General features: G+C 42.1%; 1 protein-coding gene across 4 annotated transcripts in view; it reads right to left on the bottom strand.

Annotated features, from left to right (window-relative positions):
• The window catches only part of Ltbp1 (latent transforming growth factor beta binding protein 1), a 219,578-nt gene that overhangs the window by 66,155 nt on the left and 133,319 nt on the right, over positions 1 to 20,104 (bottom strand). For all 4 annotated transcript variants that reach the window (XM_010645197.3, XM_019204342.2, XM_010645206.3 and 1 more), the window contains exons 16-19: positions 13,312 to 13,434; positions 7,505 to 7,627; positions 5,045 to 5,167; positions 490 to 612 (exon numbers count right to left, since the gene is read on the bottom strand). In XM_010645197.3, the coding sequence (XP_010643499.1) occupies positions 490 to 612; positions 5,045 to 5,167; positions 7,505 to 7,627; positions 13,312 to 13,434 (492 nt within the window). The remainder of the gene's footprint in view (positions 1 to 489; positions 613 to 5,044; positions 5,168 to 7,504; positions 7,628 to 13,311; positions 13,435 to 20,104) is intronic.

Raw genomic sequence — 20,104 nt, 5'->3', positions numbered from 1 at the left:
AGGTTTCTTATATCTCTGTGACACACATCTGGATATGAACAGTGACACAGATATAAAGCACAACTTTATTCTAACAACACATCTTAGAGAGTAAAATGCATCTTCTGTAAGAATATTGGTAAGCGGAACATGGCCAGGAGATATACTGTGTGGCAAACCCAGAATTTGAAAAATCCAGACGTGTGGAGGTGCACACGTGTAATTCCAACACTCTGGAAAGCCGGAACAAGAGGATCACAAGCTTGAGCCCAGTCTGGGCAGCTTAGAGACACAGCCGGACCCTGTAGTGAGTTTTGGTTAACAAAGTACTGTGCAAAGCAAGGCCTCCCTGTGCCTGAGGCAGACCCCCAAAAGGACACTTTAGTAATACTTTAGTAAGGGCATAGTTTATTGATATAGAAAGCAAAGTGGTAAAGTTGCAGCCAGGAAGAACTGCACAATTTAAGAACAGTGTAAACAGTGACTGAGGACGAGGAGAGACAGAAGTACCTTGACATCCTTTCTTGTCATTTAGCTGAAATCCGTCTGGACAGGCACAATCATAGGACCCATCAGCATTGATGCAGTCTCCTCCCTGGCACACGCTATTGTCCTCCAAGCATTCGTTGATATCTACAAGCCAATTTTTAAAAATTTTAAAGACTTAGTAAACGACATATAAAAAAATTCAGAACCTTTCTCTGCAGTCACATGACCCCCAAATTAGTCTCATTCTTTCGTCTTTGTACGTGGGAGAAACAGTTGTTCAAAAAGCTCAAACTGTATTAATAAAAAGGTTACAAAATCTTAAATGACTTTGTAAGTCCAAAACAGTTTAACTTAAGAACTGTTATAAAATATAATCATTCAACAAAAGAAAAGACTGACTTTGGGTTCATGCGAATGTAGAGAGGGTTTCCCGTAACAGAAAGAACTGAAGTCCCGACAGCCGGTGAGAACACGGGGCGGCCAAGAAGTGTCTCAGAGCAAGGGAAACCAGCAGGGTCAAAAGCCCTGTAAGTTGCTCACCAGCTGTCACAAACGGGTTTGTTTGCCCAGGTTTGTTCTAGTATATATTCTTATGGAGCGTGTGCTGGGAAAGCGGCTTGCTTAACCAATACCCAACTGGCTGTGAGCATGCGAGAGGATTAATGAGGCCCCTAGGTCAGAAGTCTCAAGGGCTGTTTGTTACCACATTGAGCTCATCACTCCCAAAACACTCCAAGAGTCCCAGTTCTAGTGTGTGTCTTGTGCAGGATTTACATAATTAGCATTGCAGAAAGCTGAGGAACAAAACTTCCTTTGTTTCCTCAGAACTTGGCATTTTAAGGCATTTCTTACAAGTATGATTGCTGCTGAAATACATGTGAGGTTCCAGGAGGAAGGGACTAGGGAGACTAGACTGCTGGGGTCCCTCATTCTCCCTGCTGTCTGGTCCCAGTACAGGAGTACTGAATTGAACTTTCCTCACTGAACCCAACCAACCAAGGGGCAAAGAGAAAATAGAGCGCCTGTCCTTTCACTCTGTCAAAACAAAAACAAGGTGACATGATGACTGGTCACCCAGATTTAAAATGTTCTGAACAGTGACCCTAAAGCAAAAAACAATAGTGGATGTGACAGCGAGTTACTGCTTTTTCTTCACTGTGTATTTCCAGTTTCACTGAAGCACAACGTACCTAGAATAAACGCATTTAAGAGTCCAGTTCAATATATTTTAACAACTATATGCACAGCCTCGTGGCCACCAGTCACAGTAAAGGTGTGGGACACCAGCAGGGTCCTGTGGGCCCCTTTGTGTTTGGCTTCTTGGTTTCATCCAACTTGTTGAATGGACCTGGACGATCAATACCTTTCCCTTCTTCATTGATGAGTAGTATTTCACTACTACATTGTGCTTATACCTCACCTTTGGATGAGGATTTGGCTTGCTTTCATTTTGGCTACTAGGAGTAACAATCTTAGAAGCATCATGTGCATGTCTTTGTGAAACATACTTTCACTTTCCTTAAGCAAACATGGAAACAGAACGGCTGAGTCCTACAACAGGTTTGCACCCAATTAATAAAAAGGTATTAGTGCATGTTTCTAGTACATTACACTCATCACAGGGTATCGGTACTTATACATACCACATCCTCATCCTTTTTACTTTCTCCCTCCTCCTCCCTCCCATCCCTCCCCATGCCCAGCCCTTTCCTATCTCTATAAAGTCCACCATCCTGTTTCCCATCTTCTTTCTTCTATTTCTCCCTTTAAATTCTCATATAAGAGAAACCATGCAATACTTATATTTAACTTTGTATATCTGATTTATATCATTCAGCATTACTGTTTTGGGATTCCCTTCATTGGAATGTTCATTTTAGGCACTGAAAACTGAACATGCTCATGTAAAGCTCCTCATCTCGTCCACACAGCCTGCTTCCTTGGGGCTTCTGCACCTGCTAGTCTCCTGAAAGCAATGTTTGTTCCAAATTAATCAAAGGTTATTGAATCAAGACGCCTATATTTACCTTCTTTCTAAAGTCACCACCCTCTCTCAGCACTCCCTGTATATTTCCACTTAAATAACTTACTGCCATTTAACAAACTACTCATTTTACTTTTTTTTTTTTTAAATCGTGTTACTGCTATGGAGAACCTCAGCTCCAGGAAAGCAGCACTTTCTTTCTGTTTGGTTTATGCCCTGTGCCTCAAAGAGTACTAGGTACAAATTTAGCATTAAATATTTACTGAACAAACATATAAATGAATATGTGAAAGATTCTAACTTGGAAAGAAATACTATGACTTTTCCTCATTGTTTTTTTATTTTTTTCCACATAGAAATGTCCAAAAGTGCAGGGCCTCAGGAAAAGCAAGCAATCATCTAGTCAAGTGGAAGGAACCTCCAAGGGGCAACCACAGTAAGGGGAAGGGTTGAAGTAGCTGAAGGAATTAAAGACCAGTCAAGAAGGGACACTAGCCATGGCAGAGCCTGCAGAGCCTGAGAGCTGCGGACGACCAGGAAATGGGGCAGCCCAGTCAACATCCTTCTGAGATTGCGCACACCGGAGTCAGCAGCACGCAGCAACGGCGCCGCCCTTGGATTCTGACTGCAGAGCAGACCAGCAGGGTTGCAGGATGACCGCCCGGAAGCGGAGTCTTTGCCAGCATTAGTAGAGGAAGTTACACGTGTAAACAGAAAAGCCAACAAGAAGGATGTCATTCTCCCATCGCTGCGAGAGACACGCTAACAGACAGAGCTCACCTAATTACGGCAAAATACCTCTGGGGGGCAGGGAGACTGGACCAGGGGGTAATGAGCACGCTAAAGCACCAATGTGGGCCCCTCCGGTGCTCTGAACCATCTGGATGGACTCCAGCCCTGTTTATAACCCAACACACTAGGCAGTCGGTCCTGACTTTAACAGAAGGGGGCTTCAACATGTGTGTGTGTGTGTGTGTGTGTATGTGTGTGTGTGGTGTGTGTGTGTGTGTGTGTGTGTGTGTATATTCCAAAAGAAGCTTTCTTACGGAGCATAATTCTATCTTACAAACATAGATTTTCATAATGAAGAACGAGATGGCTAAAAAGTTTTTGCTTGGCTTTTCATGCAATGGCTGTTTTAAGAATGAAAAACCTTGGACTTCTGATAAGAAAGCAGCCAAAACAGAGGAGCACGTCCACGGTCGAGTATACAGTGCAAGGTGTAGTCTCAGTGGTCCAGATATTCTCATTTGGGCCAAGCACGAGAGCCCAGAGACACCCATGGCTGGTATATGCTTTCTACACCTTTGCATGTACATGCCCTGTACCCTCCCCCCGGCTTTCTTCAACAATTCGTCCTCTCGTGCTTGGCTCCCTGCAACACAACTGCCCCATCTGCCTCGGAATGCCAATTTGTTGGGTCATTCACACCTACACCTATGTTGCGAAGTCTCTCAAATGCAATTTTCTAGTCATAATACTACTTATCACTTGTTTGACCACTGTCCAATCTTCAATACACAGGTATCTTGATGATGACTTTTCATTCCTGTTATTAATCTCTGAGAATCATCATCACCTTAGGGAAAAATCCTAGAAGGTAAATTACTGGTTCAAAGACAATGCTCATTTGAAGGCCTTTGAAACTCTGCCAAAATTGCCCTGTTAAAGGGTTGGGTCATTTTACATTCCTAGTAGCAGCAAAGTACAGGTACTCCGCCACACAGGGACTGCTTATACCAAATTTTCTGGTTAATATACAACATGCTGCAAATGACAGTGGACTTTCCCCCAAACAATTGTCCGGGAGTAGAAAAGGATCTCCAAACATTGTAAGATGGGCCACAAAGTCATTCTCTAAAAAGCCCATTTACTTCCCTCACAAGCATAGTAGTTCAGACCCTCACTGGAAACCCAGCCTCTGCATGGTGGGTCATACTGCATCACTCCCAGAATTCCCATTCACAACTCGTAGGCAGCAAAGGAACAGGTAAGCCGGAAAAAAAATGGTTACTAGGGTGGACACTGAAGCCCAGGATCATTCACAGGCGATGGGCTGGGGGTAAAGGACAGAAAGAGCAGGTAGAAGAGAGTCCCTCTCCACACACAGGGCCCTTCTGGACCCAGACTCTAAAGACAGGTTCTGGGCCCAGGCAGGCAGAGGAAGTGGTTCATGATTGCACCCTGTTGTACGGATGAGGTGTCTACCTCACAGACACACTTGATACAAAAAGCTCAGCTCTCACACACCTCCCAGTTATCTGGCAAATGAAGCTGTTTTTACTTCTTTGGAATATTTGGAAGTCGGTCTTATATGAATGGCAGTTAGGGCTCAGAACTATGTACCCGGGATAAACCCTTAGCTGGTAAAGGTAAACTGATGTGTTACGCCTGTAGCTGGCACAATTCTAAAGGACAGCTACAAGCCAGGCAAAGAGAAACTGGACTCTACTCCTTCCTCTGCATTCTTTTTGTGACCTAGCACCCTCAACTGAGAAGTCAAAGGCAGAGCTCATGGACAGAGGTGCAGACGACACAGAGTGACCTGAGATTCTGGCGTTTGGTGATGCCGAGACCAGGAACAGCTCTCACCTGCACAGTGATCTCCAAGGGCAGATGCTCTGTAGCCCTGGTCGCACACACACTGGAAGGAGCCCTCTGTGTTCCTGCACTGGCCATGAGTGCAGAGGTGCCGGTGCTGGCATTCGTCAATATCTGCAGGAAAAAGAGCACAAGAGAATGGGAGGAGTAGTGAGTCACACACCCAATCACTCATGCGTACAAAAGAGACCTAGAAATCATGTAGTTTATAATTAAACTAGAATTCTCACTGTGTGATGCAAATCGACCAATGGGGAAAATCCAGGTGAACTTAAACTTATTTAACCAATGAGCCAGGAACCCGGATGCAGTAACCTCACCGTTCACCCACAGGTGGCAAATACTTTATTGTAATCCCCAACCTCACTCTTGGATCTTTCGTAGATTCCACTGTAAAGAACACACAGCCCTGTAATAGTCCGAGGCAAGGGCCAGCAAATCCAGCCCACTGCCTAGTACTGTAAATCAGTTTTACTGGGAAGTGGCACCTGATATTCACTATCTGGCCCTTTACTGTCTGCCTGCTCCTGATGTGAGCACCACAGCACACGTCTTCATTTCTCATTGATGAATTTATGCTTTGTCCATGTTCCGTATTCATTTGTTCACTCTGTCGCAATGATGATCTGGCCAAATGCAAAAGTCCTTCCTGTGCTCTCAGCGCATTTGCTGTTCCACACTTCCGCTGAGTCACCCTACACACACACACACACACACACACCCTCAATTTAGAGATCACTTGTTCTGCTTGCAGAACCCTGAGTTGGGGCTCACACACATACATATATCATATTCGCACAATGGTGGCACAAAACAGATGGCCTGTATCCATCATTAGATTTTAATAAACAGGCTTCCCTAAGGGCAGCAGCTGCTCTACCACACTCTTTATGACGCCCAGTGAGGAGGCAGTCTGGGTCTGCTTCCAGCTCGAGGACTCTGTAACATGTGACAGCACTGGTCTACTTCTGTCGGTGTGCTTCTGTGAGAGTCAGCGCACACACCAGCTGCCATGCGGACCCCGAATCCGTGCTCTCTCCACAGTGGTCACAGGATCAGTGTGATGTCACAGCCACCTGCCACCTAAAGTGGTTTTCCTCTGTCGGTAATCTGGTGGGCGGTTCTGGTTACATCTAATTTACCCTGGGCAGCAATATCCCAGGCTTTGCCGAAGAAAGGACGACGGCTAGGACAGCTTTACTCTATCACGTGTGCAAAGGTCTTATCCATTCACTTGTAGATTTTTACGCACAGTAGTAGGTATTTATTAAATACCGACATAACTACAATTAGAAGTCCTAAAGATAAAGACTTGGAAAGGGATTCATAAAAGCTAGGACAAGCTGATTCATTTATCTTTGTAAGTGCTTGTGTGTTTTACCATTCTCTACTTCTGGATTAGGAGCGGTTATAACATGTTCTGTCTTACAAAGGGATAACTAGGGGAGGTTACAACACTGGTAGATGCCTTTCTAGTTGTCATTAGATGTTCTCACTTCTGGGACACTATCTCAGGAGACTTTTTTTGCTCATTAAATATCAAAGATTAATACAGATATGGGTATGATTGATTTTCTTAAGACAGTTATTTGCAAGTAATATGAATTTTGTTCATAAATAAGAAATGTTTCTTTCTACTCTGGACACTTGTGGTTGTCACAGGGGGCATCATAATATCTTCAAGCTCATGAAACATAAATTAAGCACAAACTTACTGGGAGTAAAATATTTCCCTCTGAAATTCAATGAGATACTTCGTTAAAAAGTCAGCCCTATACTGGGCATGGTGGCACATGCCTATAATCCCAGAACTCAGGAGGCTGAGGCAGGAGGATCTCCACAAGTCTGAAGCCAACCTGAACTAGATAGCAACACCCTGTCTCAAAAAAATAAAACAAAACAAAAAAGGGCAACCTAGTAAGTTCAGAATCCTCACTCTCACCTATAGGAACAGAACACATTTCACAAATTTTATGTCTCTGAGATCTATTCCTGACAGCAAAGGGGGACACTATACCAGTCTTACTGGAATGTCTTTTTTAGAGGTATTAAAGGCAAACATTTTAAAAAGCTAAAAAGACAGAAAATTAAGATCATTACAATCTACAATTCCAGGACAATATAATTATCCTCTAATTGCTGAAATCCCAGTATGTCAAACCTTTAAATGAACTTACACGTTTACATGGAAACTGCTTTCTGTAGTAAAGAACTAGAGAGCAATGATTTTCCTTTTTAATACTAATGGTTAGGCACTGGTCACCCATGCTGTATTTTTCAAATTTAAATCTCTTCCATCTTCTTTTATAGACTGGCCTGACCCGTGTAAGTCCTTGGCTCTCTGGTAGTTGGGAGTGTGTAGAATGCACGCTCACTTTAATGAATGTACAGTTTTTCAGGTCAAGTCCCTTAAGCTGAAGCCTCAGTAGTTCATGCCGCCCATACCCTTACCTTCACACTGGTCTTTCGCTGCTGACAGCTGGTACCCTTGGCCACAGGTGCACCGGAAGGAGCCCTCTGTGTTCTTGCACAGTCCATTCATACACAGATTCCCTTGCTGACATTCATCGACGTCTGTTAACACGAACGATCATTATTTTAGGAGGGAGATGACCTAAGAGAGGGCTCTCCGCAATGCATCCTGGGATGACTATCGCTAAAATAACAGCACGTCTTCTGTGAGGCAGTATAAACTTGAGCACATACCAACCCGCTACTCTTCCTTGTATTAGCCACAGTATGCTTGGCTGTGGAAAAGAAGCTATTACAGACAATAAACTTCTAGGAAAAACTGATTTAAAACTCACCGCCTCTCTCTCATACTTTGGATAGAGCACAGACATACTGTATGAAATAGTTCAAAGTGGAAAACAGAAGACAGAACCTGAAGCATAAAATAGTGACAGTCAGAGAGTTCGCAGACCTGCTGAGGTGCATGACGCTCAAAATAGAACTAGCAAGAAGTTTTAAACACAAGTGAAAACATAGGCGATTACAGAAGGCAACTGACATTTCTACTTTATGCAGAAGCCGAACTGCAGGGTCGAAGAGTCACAGTGCAGAACACTGAGCTTCTTCCAAAGTATCAACTGAAAACCGAGAGAAATGTAGTACTGTGGCTGACGGAATGAACGCCAAAGGAAAAAGTGACAAACGAGGATTGTTTAAATGCCTTGACAGAAGATAAAGCTACTGGCTGAGAAAGAACATAGCTCTTACTAAGTGCTCTAAGAGATGTCAGGTGTATATATATATGCACAACTGGCTTCGTTGGCACTGCGGACATTTCTGGTAGGAGTTTTCCAGATGTCTCTGTTAGTCTGTTAGACTGGTCTGCTCTAATCAGAGAAGGCTGACTGGTCCTGTGGGTGCACAGAGTGCCTTCGTGTGTTCTGTTAAAATAACCAGTCAACTCATCAGAGTTGATGGTTACCAAAACATGGCAGTACTGCTCGTCACCAATTGTACCACAGATATTTTTGGTGAGGATTACAGCAGAGAGCAGATGTAAAACACACTAGCCTTCTGTTCACACCTGTCTACATGGAATCATAAATAAAATGAACACAGTGTGTTTTAAAGACCATGTCCTAAAGATCACTGTCTGTTTTCTTCTAAAAATATTGTGTTTTAAATGTCTCTAAGTTTTTGCCAGGACAACTCATTAACTGGTTAGTTAGTTCTCTCAATTATGTTTCCTAAATAAAGCTTCATTTCTTAACATCTACGGAGGCATTGTCTCAGTTTTATCCTGAGGTAAGCAAGGTGTCAAGTTATTTCATGTTCCCTGAAATAGCTTGCACAGATTATCAGTATAACTGAAGTTCAAGAACTTGCTTCTTTCTTAACTTTTCACAACATTTACTTATTTAACTAACTAGAAACTTTGGTTTATTTCACTGCTTGTGTTACTGGTCCCCTTTACTTGTACATAATTCCTGGCTGCCAACTATTGACTAACTGTAGAGAAAGTTAAAAATTATCCAAATTTCACCTTAAGAATTATTATACATCTTCCCATAGTTTAAGTCTATTAGCTTTATGAGTGGCTGCTACATACTTTCTTTCAGCACATTTTATAAAACATCTGAGGTGTCAGTTGACAAGCTTAAAACCAGCAATGGCTCTTGTAGCTCGTTGGTTTTCGCATGATGTTTGACAACATTTTTAGTATTTTGGACTCTTTCAGACTTTCTCTTAGAAGATGACAAGTTAAATATTCCCATGTGAAGATGTGTGCAGCAAGGACAGACCCTTCATTCCAAACGCTGGCTGGGCACGCCAGGCTTCTTACATAAGTTGCTCATTTGTGTCGGGAAGACTGTCAGAAGAAATCGGTTGTAAGTACTGACACATACACACTTGGAGGAACTTGAGGCCACGCAGTTATCTTGACCAAGAAAGTCTTTAAAATGACTAAGTGGAACAGAGGCAACTTATTTCTAGAAAACACTTTTCTTTTCCAATGAGGGACAGAATTCCTGAGAAGAAATCTCTCCAATAAAATAAATGTCTTTGTGCCAAGAGATAAATAGAAAACACTGACTTCCACGAAAGGTATTACTTTAAGGAAATTAGACATATATTTCTGTAACAAATTCAGCTCAGAGTTAAAATAGACTGACAATTTAGAGGAAATTTAGGACACATGGTGCTAAAATGCATAGATAAAATCACATCAAGGGAAATAAATACTCAATTAATACATTAGGTAAGGTGTTTGCTATCTGAAAAAATTTGTCAGTGCATTTAGTGAGGTGAAGACAAAGTCGAAGTGAACACCAGGGGTGACCAACATGTTAAGACTGGCAGTCACTGGGATACTGGAAAAAGGGCAGACACACGATCTGGGATAAATTTGAGAACTATGAGATGTGGTGGTTTGGGAGATTATGAGAATATTAAAGAAAAAGATAACCCTACTGAAGAAACGGAAGGCTTGGATAGAGGAACACTTAGCATACACGCAGGTTTCCAAAGCTGAAGGCAGAGGTCTTGCCGTATCTGAACTCAGATGGCCACAGAGAGACATCGTAGGTGACTACAGGTCACAGTTAGTGCCAAGTGGAGACAACGGCCCTTTTCCAAGTCTAAGCTTTGTCGTGGGTTCCTTCCTTTGCCTTTGTATTCAGAATTTCAAGAGCACGTCCAAACACCAACACCTCTATGAAGCTTTCCCGGATGCACACATGCTGAAGCAGGCGCACTCTCCTCGGCTTCAAAAGGTGTACACTCCTGTTTCACCACCACCACCACAGCCACCCACTGTGTCATGCTCTGCTTTTACACAAGCACCCTTCACGAACTGTCACCTCTCCTCTGTCCCTCTCTGAAGATGCAAAAACTGAGTTGTAGCAAAATAAGCTCAGGTTGATTCCGTCCATACCAGACTTTCACATTCTAGCTTTTGGGTTTTTGTGATGCTTGGATCAAAGCCAGGGTCTCACACGGCTCAACATCCTTGTACCACGTACTCCTCAGCCTTGTTTTGTTTTTGTTACTGTTTTTCTTTTTAAACTAAGCTCTGGACTTTGCATTGCACAAGTTTTCCCAATCTCATCTTTTTTCTGTTTTAGGGCCCAGTCCAGGCTTCTACATTGCACTCCGCAGTCTTGCCTTCCCAGTCAGTCTTTCAGCCGTCCAGGACCTTCACTGTCATAATGTGGAATGGCCAGAGTCCCGATGAATGTCCCAATTTGTATTTGTCCGTTGTCTTTCTCAAGTTATGGGTTTTCAGAAAGAACAGCACAAAGGCATCTGTGTCAGGGGTCAGTGTCATGTGGTCACTTTCCTCCCTCGCTTAAGCAGCGATACTGCCGTTAAGAGATGTCATTATCTCGAATTATCAGTTGTAGACTTTGCATCTCTTCTGCTGAGCAAGGGTGCCTGGAGAGATTACAGCCTCTCAGGGTACTTGCAGGTGAGCAGCGCACCTGTGACATGCTGGCTCCCTGATGCAGGTGAGATGAAGGGAAGGTGGGAAGAAGGCAGCTGCTGCGGCCGCCCTGCAGAGTACCCTGCACGCCTGGAAAGCGGGGTTCCGAGGGGCCGCTCCGGCTGTGGTGATGGTGAACTGTACAGCTTGGGGAGATCCCGTCCAAGAGCAGCAGGCTCAACTGGTTTGGCGATGGCCAAGAGCAAGACAGTGGACATCAGTCATGACATGTGCACTTAGGGGAATGACATGAAGTCTGGAAATCTGAGATCATTATGGAAGTTCTCAGAGTAAACCCCTAGAAGAGCCACCATTCAGGGAAGAAGGGAAGAAGGGAAGATGGGTAGACAAAGTGAGATACTCATGAGCGTGTAGTGAGGTCAGAACAGGCACAGAATCTTCATAGCACAGTGGCGAAATCAGTATAGCTGGGTCACAGAAAGCAAGCTGAAGAATACAGTAGTGACAAACTTGAAATATGAAGGATAGGGATAGATGACAAGCATTCTCAGTGACTAGCAGATCTGAAAAGAACCAGGTAGACTGAGAAGAAGGTAAAACAAAGAGATGACTGTACTGTTAAAAATATATGTGTATGAAGATTTGCAATTATAAAAATTAAAGATAAGAAATATGAACAAGCGTTCTAAGGCTTGAGATCGTCATGCACCGTAGCCTAAGTTTGGGAGAAGAAATAACACCTTGTAGACTATCCTCATTTTTAATCGGGCCTGAGGAGAGGAACGATGCAAGGAGTCAGTAGAAAACTGTGGATTTGGGTCAGGACAGAAAGGCCCAGAAGAGAACAGAGATGCGCCTACTCGAATAGCGGGCACTGTAAGAAAGGACAAGTCATCAAGTTCAGATGGCTTTTAATGCTTTCCAACCAGCAGCAGATGCTTCCACTCTTGCAGGACACCAGGATATTCCTTTACTACTTGCCTGCTCCAATGGGAGATTGTCACCCGGCTCCTTCATTTACATGGAGACACTTACTCAGGAAACAAGAAATTTCTACTTGCTCTTTTTCCCCTTTGGAAAAAACCATATACTTTCAAGTATAAAAGCAGTGGAAGGATGCAGAAAGGAACCAATTTAAAGAGTTTTATATCAGAAAATAATCAGAACCAAAAAAAAAGGGATTATAGGGCTGGGGATGTAGCCCAGGGGTAGAGCACTTGTCTAGCATTTGTGAGGCCCAAGGGTTCAATCCTCAGTACAGCATGCATAAATCACGAATCAATGGATGGATGAACGAATGAAAGTATTTAAAAAGTAGGGAAACCTTGCACAAATTACAGCAATATACTATCAAAATGTGTATCAAGATATACACACACACACACACACACACACGTATATAAACACAATGAGATCATATACATTGATTGAAAAAATAAATCTTAGCAATAAGATTAAGGTAAATAATTAATGAGATTAATAATTAAATTTAATTATTAAGACAAATTTACAAAAGAATGTAGGTGCGAAGTATATAAAATAAGTACTTAATAATTGTAAGTGTTTGGGGAAATATTAGCAGAAATGAGCATAGTAAATATTAGACCTTTTTAGAATTAAAAGGAATGGATATTTCAAAATCAGCAATTAATGTCTTACTAAAATGGTAACAAAATTAAAATAATTTCATTTTTATGAATAATGAAATAATTCTAAAATTAGTTTATAAAGAGGCCTGCTCCAATTTTTTTAATGGTAATGGGAAGTTGGAAATAATGTGTTTGTTCCATACCTAAAGAACAGCAGAAAACAATGTAACAGCAATGCACTGTAATATTATGCAGCCCTTCAAAATATTTGAAGAGTTATAAATGGAATATAAATGCTTATGACATACAATTAACAAATAAAAACTGTACATCTTGCTATACAATTACTTAGGAATATTACAAATGATTTCTGTTTTACCTTGCTGCCATTGCCAAATTTTATACAATGAGTATATGCTGGCTTTTTAATAGCAATTTTATGGCTATGTCACATGATTCTCCTACTCAAAGTGTATGCAATTCTTTTTTTTTTTAATATGTTCATGGAATTGTGCGATTCTGTGTATTGGTTTTGTAAACACAAAAGCTTAAATAAATAGATCTGTGGCTTATAGACATTCTCTAAAACATACATGCTTTCCATTTACGATGGATATAAAGCCCCTTTCAAGAACACCAAACAAAACAGTTCCAAGTAGCTCAGTCAAAGCAGAGGCAGGCGGCGAGCAGCATTGCCCTTCTCTGGGGACAGCGGCTTTCACTTATCTGTCAATGCAGGCCCAGCACCGTGGGAAGTCCGAGCACACCCTCACCTTGACAGTGTCTGTGGTCGGGCGTGGGGCCGTAGCCTCTGTGACAGGAGCACATGTAGGAGCCCTCAAGGTTGGAGCAAGAACCATTGGAGCAGACATTTGGTTCCAGGCACTCGTCCACATCTTGGGGAATGTTGCATAATGGAAAGAAAAACGGAGACAGACAAGACAGAAAAAGAAAACATGAATAAAGATAAATCTGGTTGAAAGGAAACAGTAGACCTCCAGAAGAGAGAGCAGACTCTCCAAGTGGCAGTCTGAAAGTAGGGTGCACACCGAAGAAGCAAATTTATTAATACGGAGAGTAACAACTGCTAGTTTTTGTCATGTACTCACTGCATGTAAGCGCCGAGGGCTTTCTACACATTATCTTGTTTAGCTGTAATAGAAGTTATATGGGCTTGTCGTTTTACAGAGGAAAGAAAACGGTGGTTGTGAGATTAAAATCCAAAGCCCATCCTTTTAATCTAGCAGTAAGTTTCCATCACAGGCAAAAACTACTGACAGTTCAATAAAGAGAGAATGAGTTTTATGTTCTTTTTCATATTTGTTAACACAGTACTTATACCAAAAATAAGCACTCAGGTTATCACGGATTTCATTCAACAAAATTCAGTCAGTTCCTACTGGAATATTATCATTCAAAAAGAAAAATGTGAATTCTCTACTCCATGTGAAAGCCCTCAGGTAAATCCTCCGTAGGCCTCAGGGGCAGACACTGCAATAGCATCAATATTCCAAAATTCAGGGCCGGGGATTCAGCTCAGTGGTGCTGCCATCTGCCTCACAAGCACAAAGTCCCAAGTTTGATCCCTGGTACCAAAAAATTCCAAAATTTAAACAGGAAAAACTCAATCCCAAAACAACAGCTCAGGCCACATCACAGTTTCGGCTAAGCCTCACCTTAGCCTGTAACACGACATCTTAATCATAAAGCAGAGAGAGGAAAAACATGAAAGGGAAAATGCTCTTGAACACATACATTTCATTTTAAACGCTCACTATGAGAGCAATACAGGCTTTTTATTTAAAATGTATTCTATCTCTTTTTTTGCGGTAGAATTCCGAAATACTTACACTGAAACATGCCGAAGGGGTATCAGTGTACGTGTGTGTTTTTTCACACAGAAAGAAGAGGCCAGGAATGGGCACTGCCTAGGTATTCCACGTTGCTTTCACAAAACAGCACTAATTATGGGGAACTGATCCCGGTCCAAGACAACAAAAATAGCATTTCCAGACTGACTCATTATCCACCCTTTCTTTGGTTGTGGGAACGCACTTTTGTAAAAGCTGAAAGCAAACAACTTTGAAAGAAGAAGCCAAGCACTGGAGCCAAAGTAAATAATGGAACAGAATGAGCCTAGACACTAGGCACGGAAATTCCAGACGGCAACGGGAAAATGTCATGTCTAGTATCTGGTTTGGTTTCAAAAATGTTAACAAGTTCAGAAACGTATGGATTGCTCCTTTAATTGTTCATGCACCAGAGAGAGTGACTTAGAGGGCTGCAGAATGTAACAGTGAAATCGGTTTCTAAGACCATATTTTCTTTAAAGTAAATTAACAGACAGTGTAGATGTCCCTTCGGAAGATACCCATAAAAGTCCTCTTGCTTGGCTACTGCTATGATGAATGATGAAACAGAATGCTGTGAAGTATCTAGGTAGTCTGAGGTGTTTACTCTTCTCTTCACTTAGGATAAGCAAAACTGTGTGAACCAGACTCATGCCAAGCCAAGCATTTACACGTAGAGAGAACAATCTGAACTGAGTGAGGACGTGGTCTTAATGGACGTTACACCCTGGAGGAAGCCTCTAAAGCACAACCTCAATAAAGAATTTCTACAAAGAAGGGAGAGGTCTAGAAAACTTCCACATATATAAACATTTAGATCAAACTTCTCTCCTAAAATGCATATCCAGCATGCAGCTGGCACTGGAGAGCCCTGTGAGATCTCACAGGTATCTCTGAGTTTTCACAGCTAAAACTGGTCCCTGCTCTACCGTTTCTTCACGTGGTTTCCCTTATCAATGCATGGGTACTACTGTCCCCCCGCCAATGTCCCACTCAAGAACTGAGTCACCCTCCTGAATTCCTTACTGTTCCTCTTTCCCCACACAAGTCACATCAATCTACCTTCCAAATCTCTCTCAAATCACCCACTTGATTTCATTCCTATTATTTCCATTTCCTCTTACCTGGACTAGTGCCATCATCTTTTAACTTGTTTTTCTAAGTCTTGTCATCTCTCTATTATCTATCATGCAGCCAGGATAAACTCTCTAAAATATACATCTAATCAATGGTATTGCTCGTCTACTTTTTAAAACCTTCAGTAGTTTCCAATTCCACTACTTTTAGTAGGGTTCTTCCATTTAGTCAAGGAGAAAAACTGTGGGGCCCAGGTGATAACAGAAGCAGACAGCCAGGCCCCTGTAGTTCTTATTTCTAACCCCTAGGAAGATCTGCCATCAATAAACTGGGAACTATGATGGTCTCTTCCAGCCCACTATCCACACCCCCATTGTCACCTCCCCTCTATAGCAGAGGGAGAAGATTAAATATTCAGTTTTCCATATTGGAGTTCAAACCTCATCTTACTCCAACATATGGTCTGACAGAATATTCACATCACTCAAATACTTCCAAGGTGTTTACATAATGAATACAAAAGGTCTTAGTGCTTTCTACCTCAGGCAGGAAACTTACCATGAATACTACTGTGTTCACAGAAAAATGGGTTTTAAACTTCAAATAATTTACCAGTGGGTCGAGAGGACATAATAATTTGGCATTTGCCAGTCAATAAATTAACTGAACCTCCTAGAGTAAGAAAGTTGCCAGAGGTTTACAAAGTCAGACTTTGTAGATATTTCAGTTCTGAAGTATATGAACCTATCTTACTATGCTATCACCCAGTCTAGACTGATCCTTCTCCTCTACAACCGAGGCATTTAAAAAAAAAAGCAAAAAAACACCAAAAATGCTGTGTTGAAAACAGAGACGCCAGGCTCCTGGGCTTTCTGGGCTGGCTAGATGGCCCTCAGAGAAGACAGAACAGTCTGGCATAACCGATCCATACTGAATCCTGGTTGACTGTTAGGATCATTTCTTCCTTTTAAAGATGGTTCACCTCATCATGATCGTCAGCATGAGGATCAGTGGTCAACAATTCCAGCAGAAATGAGAACACTAACCTCACTCCAGCTCTCTGGCAACTCTCCGTTCACCACAATTTCACAACCACGTCTCTCAGCTGGCCAGCAACCCCACCTTGCTAGTTTTTTCCTTGCCTTGGGATGTAATTCATGTGGGTCAGGAACTTTTTCAGCCTGTGGCTTCCTAATATCCTGGGAACAAACCAGGCTGCCTCAAGCCTCTCCCTGGCGGGCACGACCTACCAGGCACAGAGGATCTTCAGGTGCTGACTTCACCCAGTCATGTTCACATTCTCCCCAGGGTGTAAGGATGGCGCCTCACACTCCACCTTATCAGTTCCTTGGAGGTGAATTTGGTTAGAATTTGTTGCAAAGCAACAGTTTACAAGCATTACTTCCTGTGCTTGCAAGGAGATATGTCTATCAGCAATGTGAACCAATCGCTTCTTTGAGGTCATTCTAGCACAATGAGTTCCTCACTCACCGATACAGACCCCAGTGAATGAGGACCATGTGAATCCAGACCAGCACCTATCGCTACGTGAAAACACAGGATCACTGCCCACCACAATGTGCCATCGTGTCAGTGATTCCCCAACTGTTCTTCACACATGATGTCTTTTACTAAAGACGATGTGAGAACATATTTGACAGGAAAGCAAGCCTGGTAAAATGAGAGGCGGAGGCCGATCCATGTGATGAAGCAACTCCAAGTACATCTGAGATATAGTAAGTCCCCAGGGTCTCGGGCCCCTCTATCAGTTTTGATGAAGTTAAAATACAGAATAGCAGAGCTTCTGACAAAAGTCTGTTCTGCAAGCCATGAAGAATCATCACAGCTCTTCAGAAGTGGAGAAGAGCCAAGGCTGTGAACACCCTACATAAGGAGCCAAGGATGATCTCAGAAAATTCAACCCACTAATCCCACCAAATTACTGGCTTCCTAGCTCACCTTTCCAAAGGAACATTCTGTCTTTCAGAAGAACAGCTGCAATACCTGTGGTGTGGTGCAGATTTACCATTTCAAACTCTGGAGTCCCTGAGGCATTATTACCACTGCTTACAAGGGATGACACCCACCCGTGAGACACCCCCCCCCCGCTCTATGAAGTTTTATACAGCAGAGGTACGTGAAATACCACACAGAAGTAAACGCTGGAGTTCTGGATGAGACCTGGGGTTCTGTCCTGGTTTGGCCATTTATTACCAAATAAATGACCTTGAATGAGCCCATTCACCCCTTGGAGAATCAATTTTCCCATCTGTCCTGTCTGTCCTACGAGGACAATTACTGTGAGGATCAAATGAAGCGACCCAACTAAAGTCCTTTGCAAACTACATAATTAGCGGTGTTCATTACGGAAAGTATTCTTCCCACACAGGCATGGTCCTGCCTCCAAAAATGAGGTTCTATCACTGTTTTTTTCTATAATTTCAGGTCTTTTCTAGCATGTAGTAGACAGATAGTCAAATGCTCAATAAATTACCCAGTGACTAATTAGAAGATCCCTCTAGTGTATAATGACTCAGGGATGAGGTTGACGCTTGCACAGTCCACAGCAGATGGAGAAGGTTCACTGTTATGTTGGTGCTAGCTTATACAAAAATAAAGTCTTCGGGCCGGGGATTTAGCTCAGCAGTTCGGTGGCCTGCCTTGCAAGCGCAAGAACCCGAGTTCAATCCCCGGTACCAAAAAAAAAAAAAAAAAAAAAAAAAAAAAATCTACAATTTAAAAAAAAAAAAAAAAAAAAAAAAAAAGTCTTCAATTTCAGATAAGCCCATGAATATTCAAAAGTTCCATAAAGGGTGGTACTGAATCAATCTTGAACTCTGAAAATAAATCCTAATGTGAAAAGAATACCTAGAACAATGAGCTGTGTTTATCCTGCCAGTTCTCCGGTCCGGTTTTGGTTAAGAGTGCGGCTAGCTAGTTGTTAAATGGATTGAACAGTATTGATTTCTTCAAATGCTAAGAACTAACATATTTGAAGGCCTAAGCAGAGGTTAGGAGGTGACCCTTTCCTTAGGGATTAACACAGAAGGAGCACTTTGGGAAAATGTCAGAAGTTTGCATCACATATCACGTGTTTATCATGGACTCAACTACAAAGACACTAAAGTAACCCTGAAAAGGGCTACTGCACATATCCAGTGAGCACAAATATCCTGCCGTGTGAAGGAAGGCAAATAAAATGAAGAGTGCAAATAGCACCACTATTATAGAAGCCTAATCATTTGTTAGGAATTATTAATGACCCTATAGAGAATTATCATGATTCCCAAGAATTGTATTCTACCTATGTTAAAAAAATGCTAAGAAGTTGCAAAGAAACCATAAAATTACTTTAATTCATAAAAGAAAGTTTCGGGGCCAGGGATTTGGCTCAGTGGTACTGCCGCCTGCCTCACAAGCACAAGGACCCAAGTTCGATCCCTGGTACCAAAAAATAAAAGAAAGTTTCTATTTCATAGACAGAGTTAAAAACTAGATGACATGAGCTTTCTGAAATTAAAAAAAGAATAAATATGGTTCTATAGCATAGAGAAGTATGGCATATAGTTTACTTTGACAGATATCAATTACTACCATATATTTTATATTTCATGACTAAATCAATAAAGAGAAGTGATACGGTTGGGAGAACAAGGATTACAATATTTACTAGGTGCTTCAAATCACTTGTTGAATTCTGACAATAAACCCTGCAAAAAGATATTTCGATTTTTTTTTTTTTTAGTATTTTACAGAAAATGAAGCTAAGATGAAATCATATAAACCAAAGTCTGTCTAATTCCAGTGAACTAAGACCTCTATATCAGAGACAACGAATGCACCTTTAAAGAAACCTGAGTGTGTTTCCTTGGGGAATGAGCAAAGAGAAACCTGGCTCCGATAGGCTGGCTTCCCTTAGGAGAGTCCTGGTTGAAGCAGCCAGCGGGAACTGGCAAGAACCCAGGGCGATGAAGCAGTCGTGAAGGACAGGGATGAGAGTGGGCGACAAGTCCAGGCTGTCAGGTCCAAGAAGTGAGTGTTGATGACCAAAAGGGGCTCCTGGGAAGAGACTGTAACCCACAACTTGAAAGCAGCAGCTACATTAGCACAAGTGCCAACAAGAGTTGCCAAAAAGTATTATAGGATTCTGTGTTAGGTGGGGTCTGACAATGATGGGTACCTGAAGCGGACAATAAACTATTGAGAATATGCACCCTGAACTAAGCACTGGGGGAAAACGTAGTTGCCATAAACACGTGTTAATCTTTTACGTTTTCTGCACAAAATAATTCTAAACAAAAACAATTTCTATTCTACTTCATAAATTACGGAGAGGCAGCGATTAGTAAGATCCATTCTACAAGCCTGGTGTGGTGGCACACACTTGTCGTCCCAGCACTCAAGAGGCTGAGGCCAGAGGACTGAGAGTTCAAGGCCAGCCAGGGCTACACAGTGAGACCCTGTCTCAAAACCGCTACCACCACCACGAAACAAACGTCCATCTTATGTGGCATGCATACAATTGATGGTTCCGCAAGTTCATTACTTAGTCTGTGAAAGAAAAAGAAAGTATAACTGGTACCAAAACCCTGCTGAATATAGGGGTCAAAATAGCAATTTGTTTTTTGTTTTTTTTTTT

This window comes from Fukomys damarensis, unplaced genomic scaffold (assembly GCF_012274545.1).
Source record: "Fukomys damarensis isolate Sample0158 unplaced genomic scaffold, DMR_v1.0_HiC HiC_scaffold_2, whole genome shotgun sequence".
NCBI classification, from domain to species: domain Eukaryota; kingdom Metazoa; phylum Chordata; class Mammalia; order Rodentia; family Bathyergidae; genus Fukomys; species Fukomys damarensis.
This window is presented reverse-complemented; position numbering and strand designations above follow the sequence as displayed.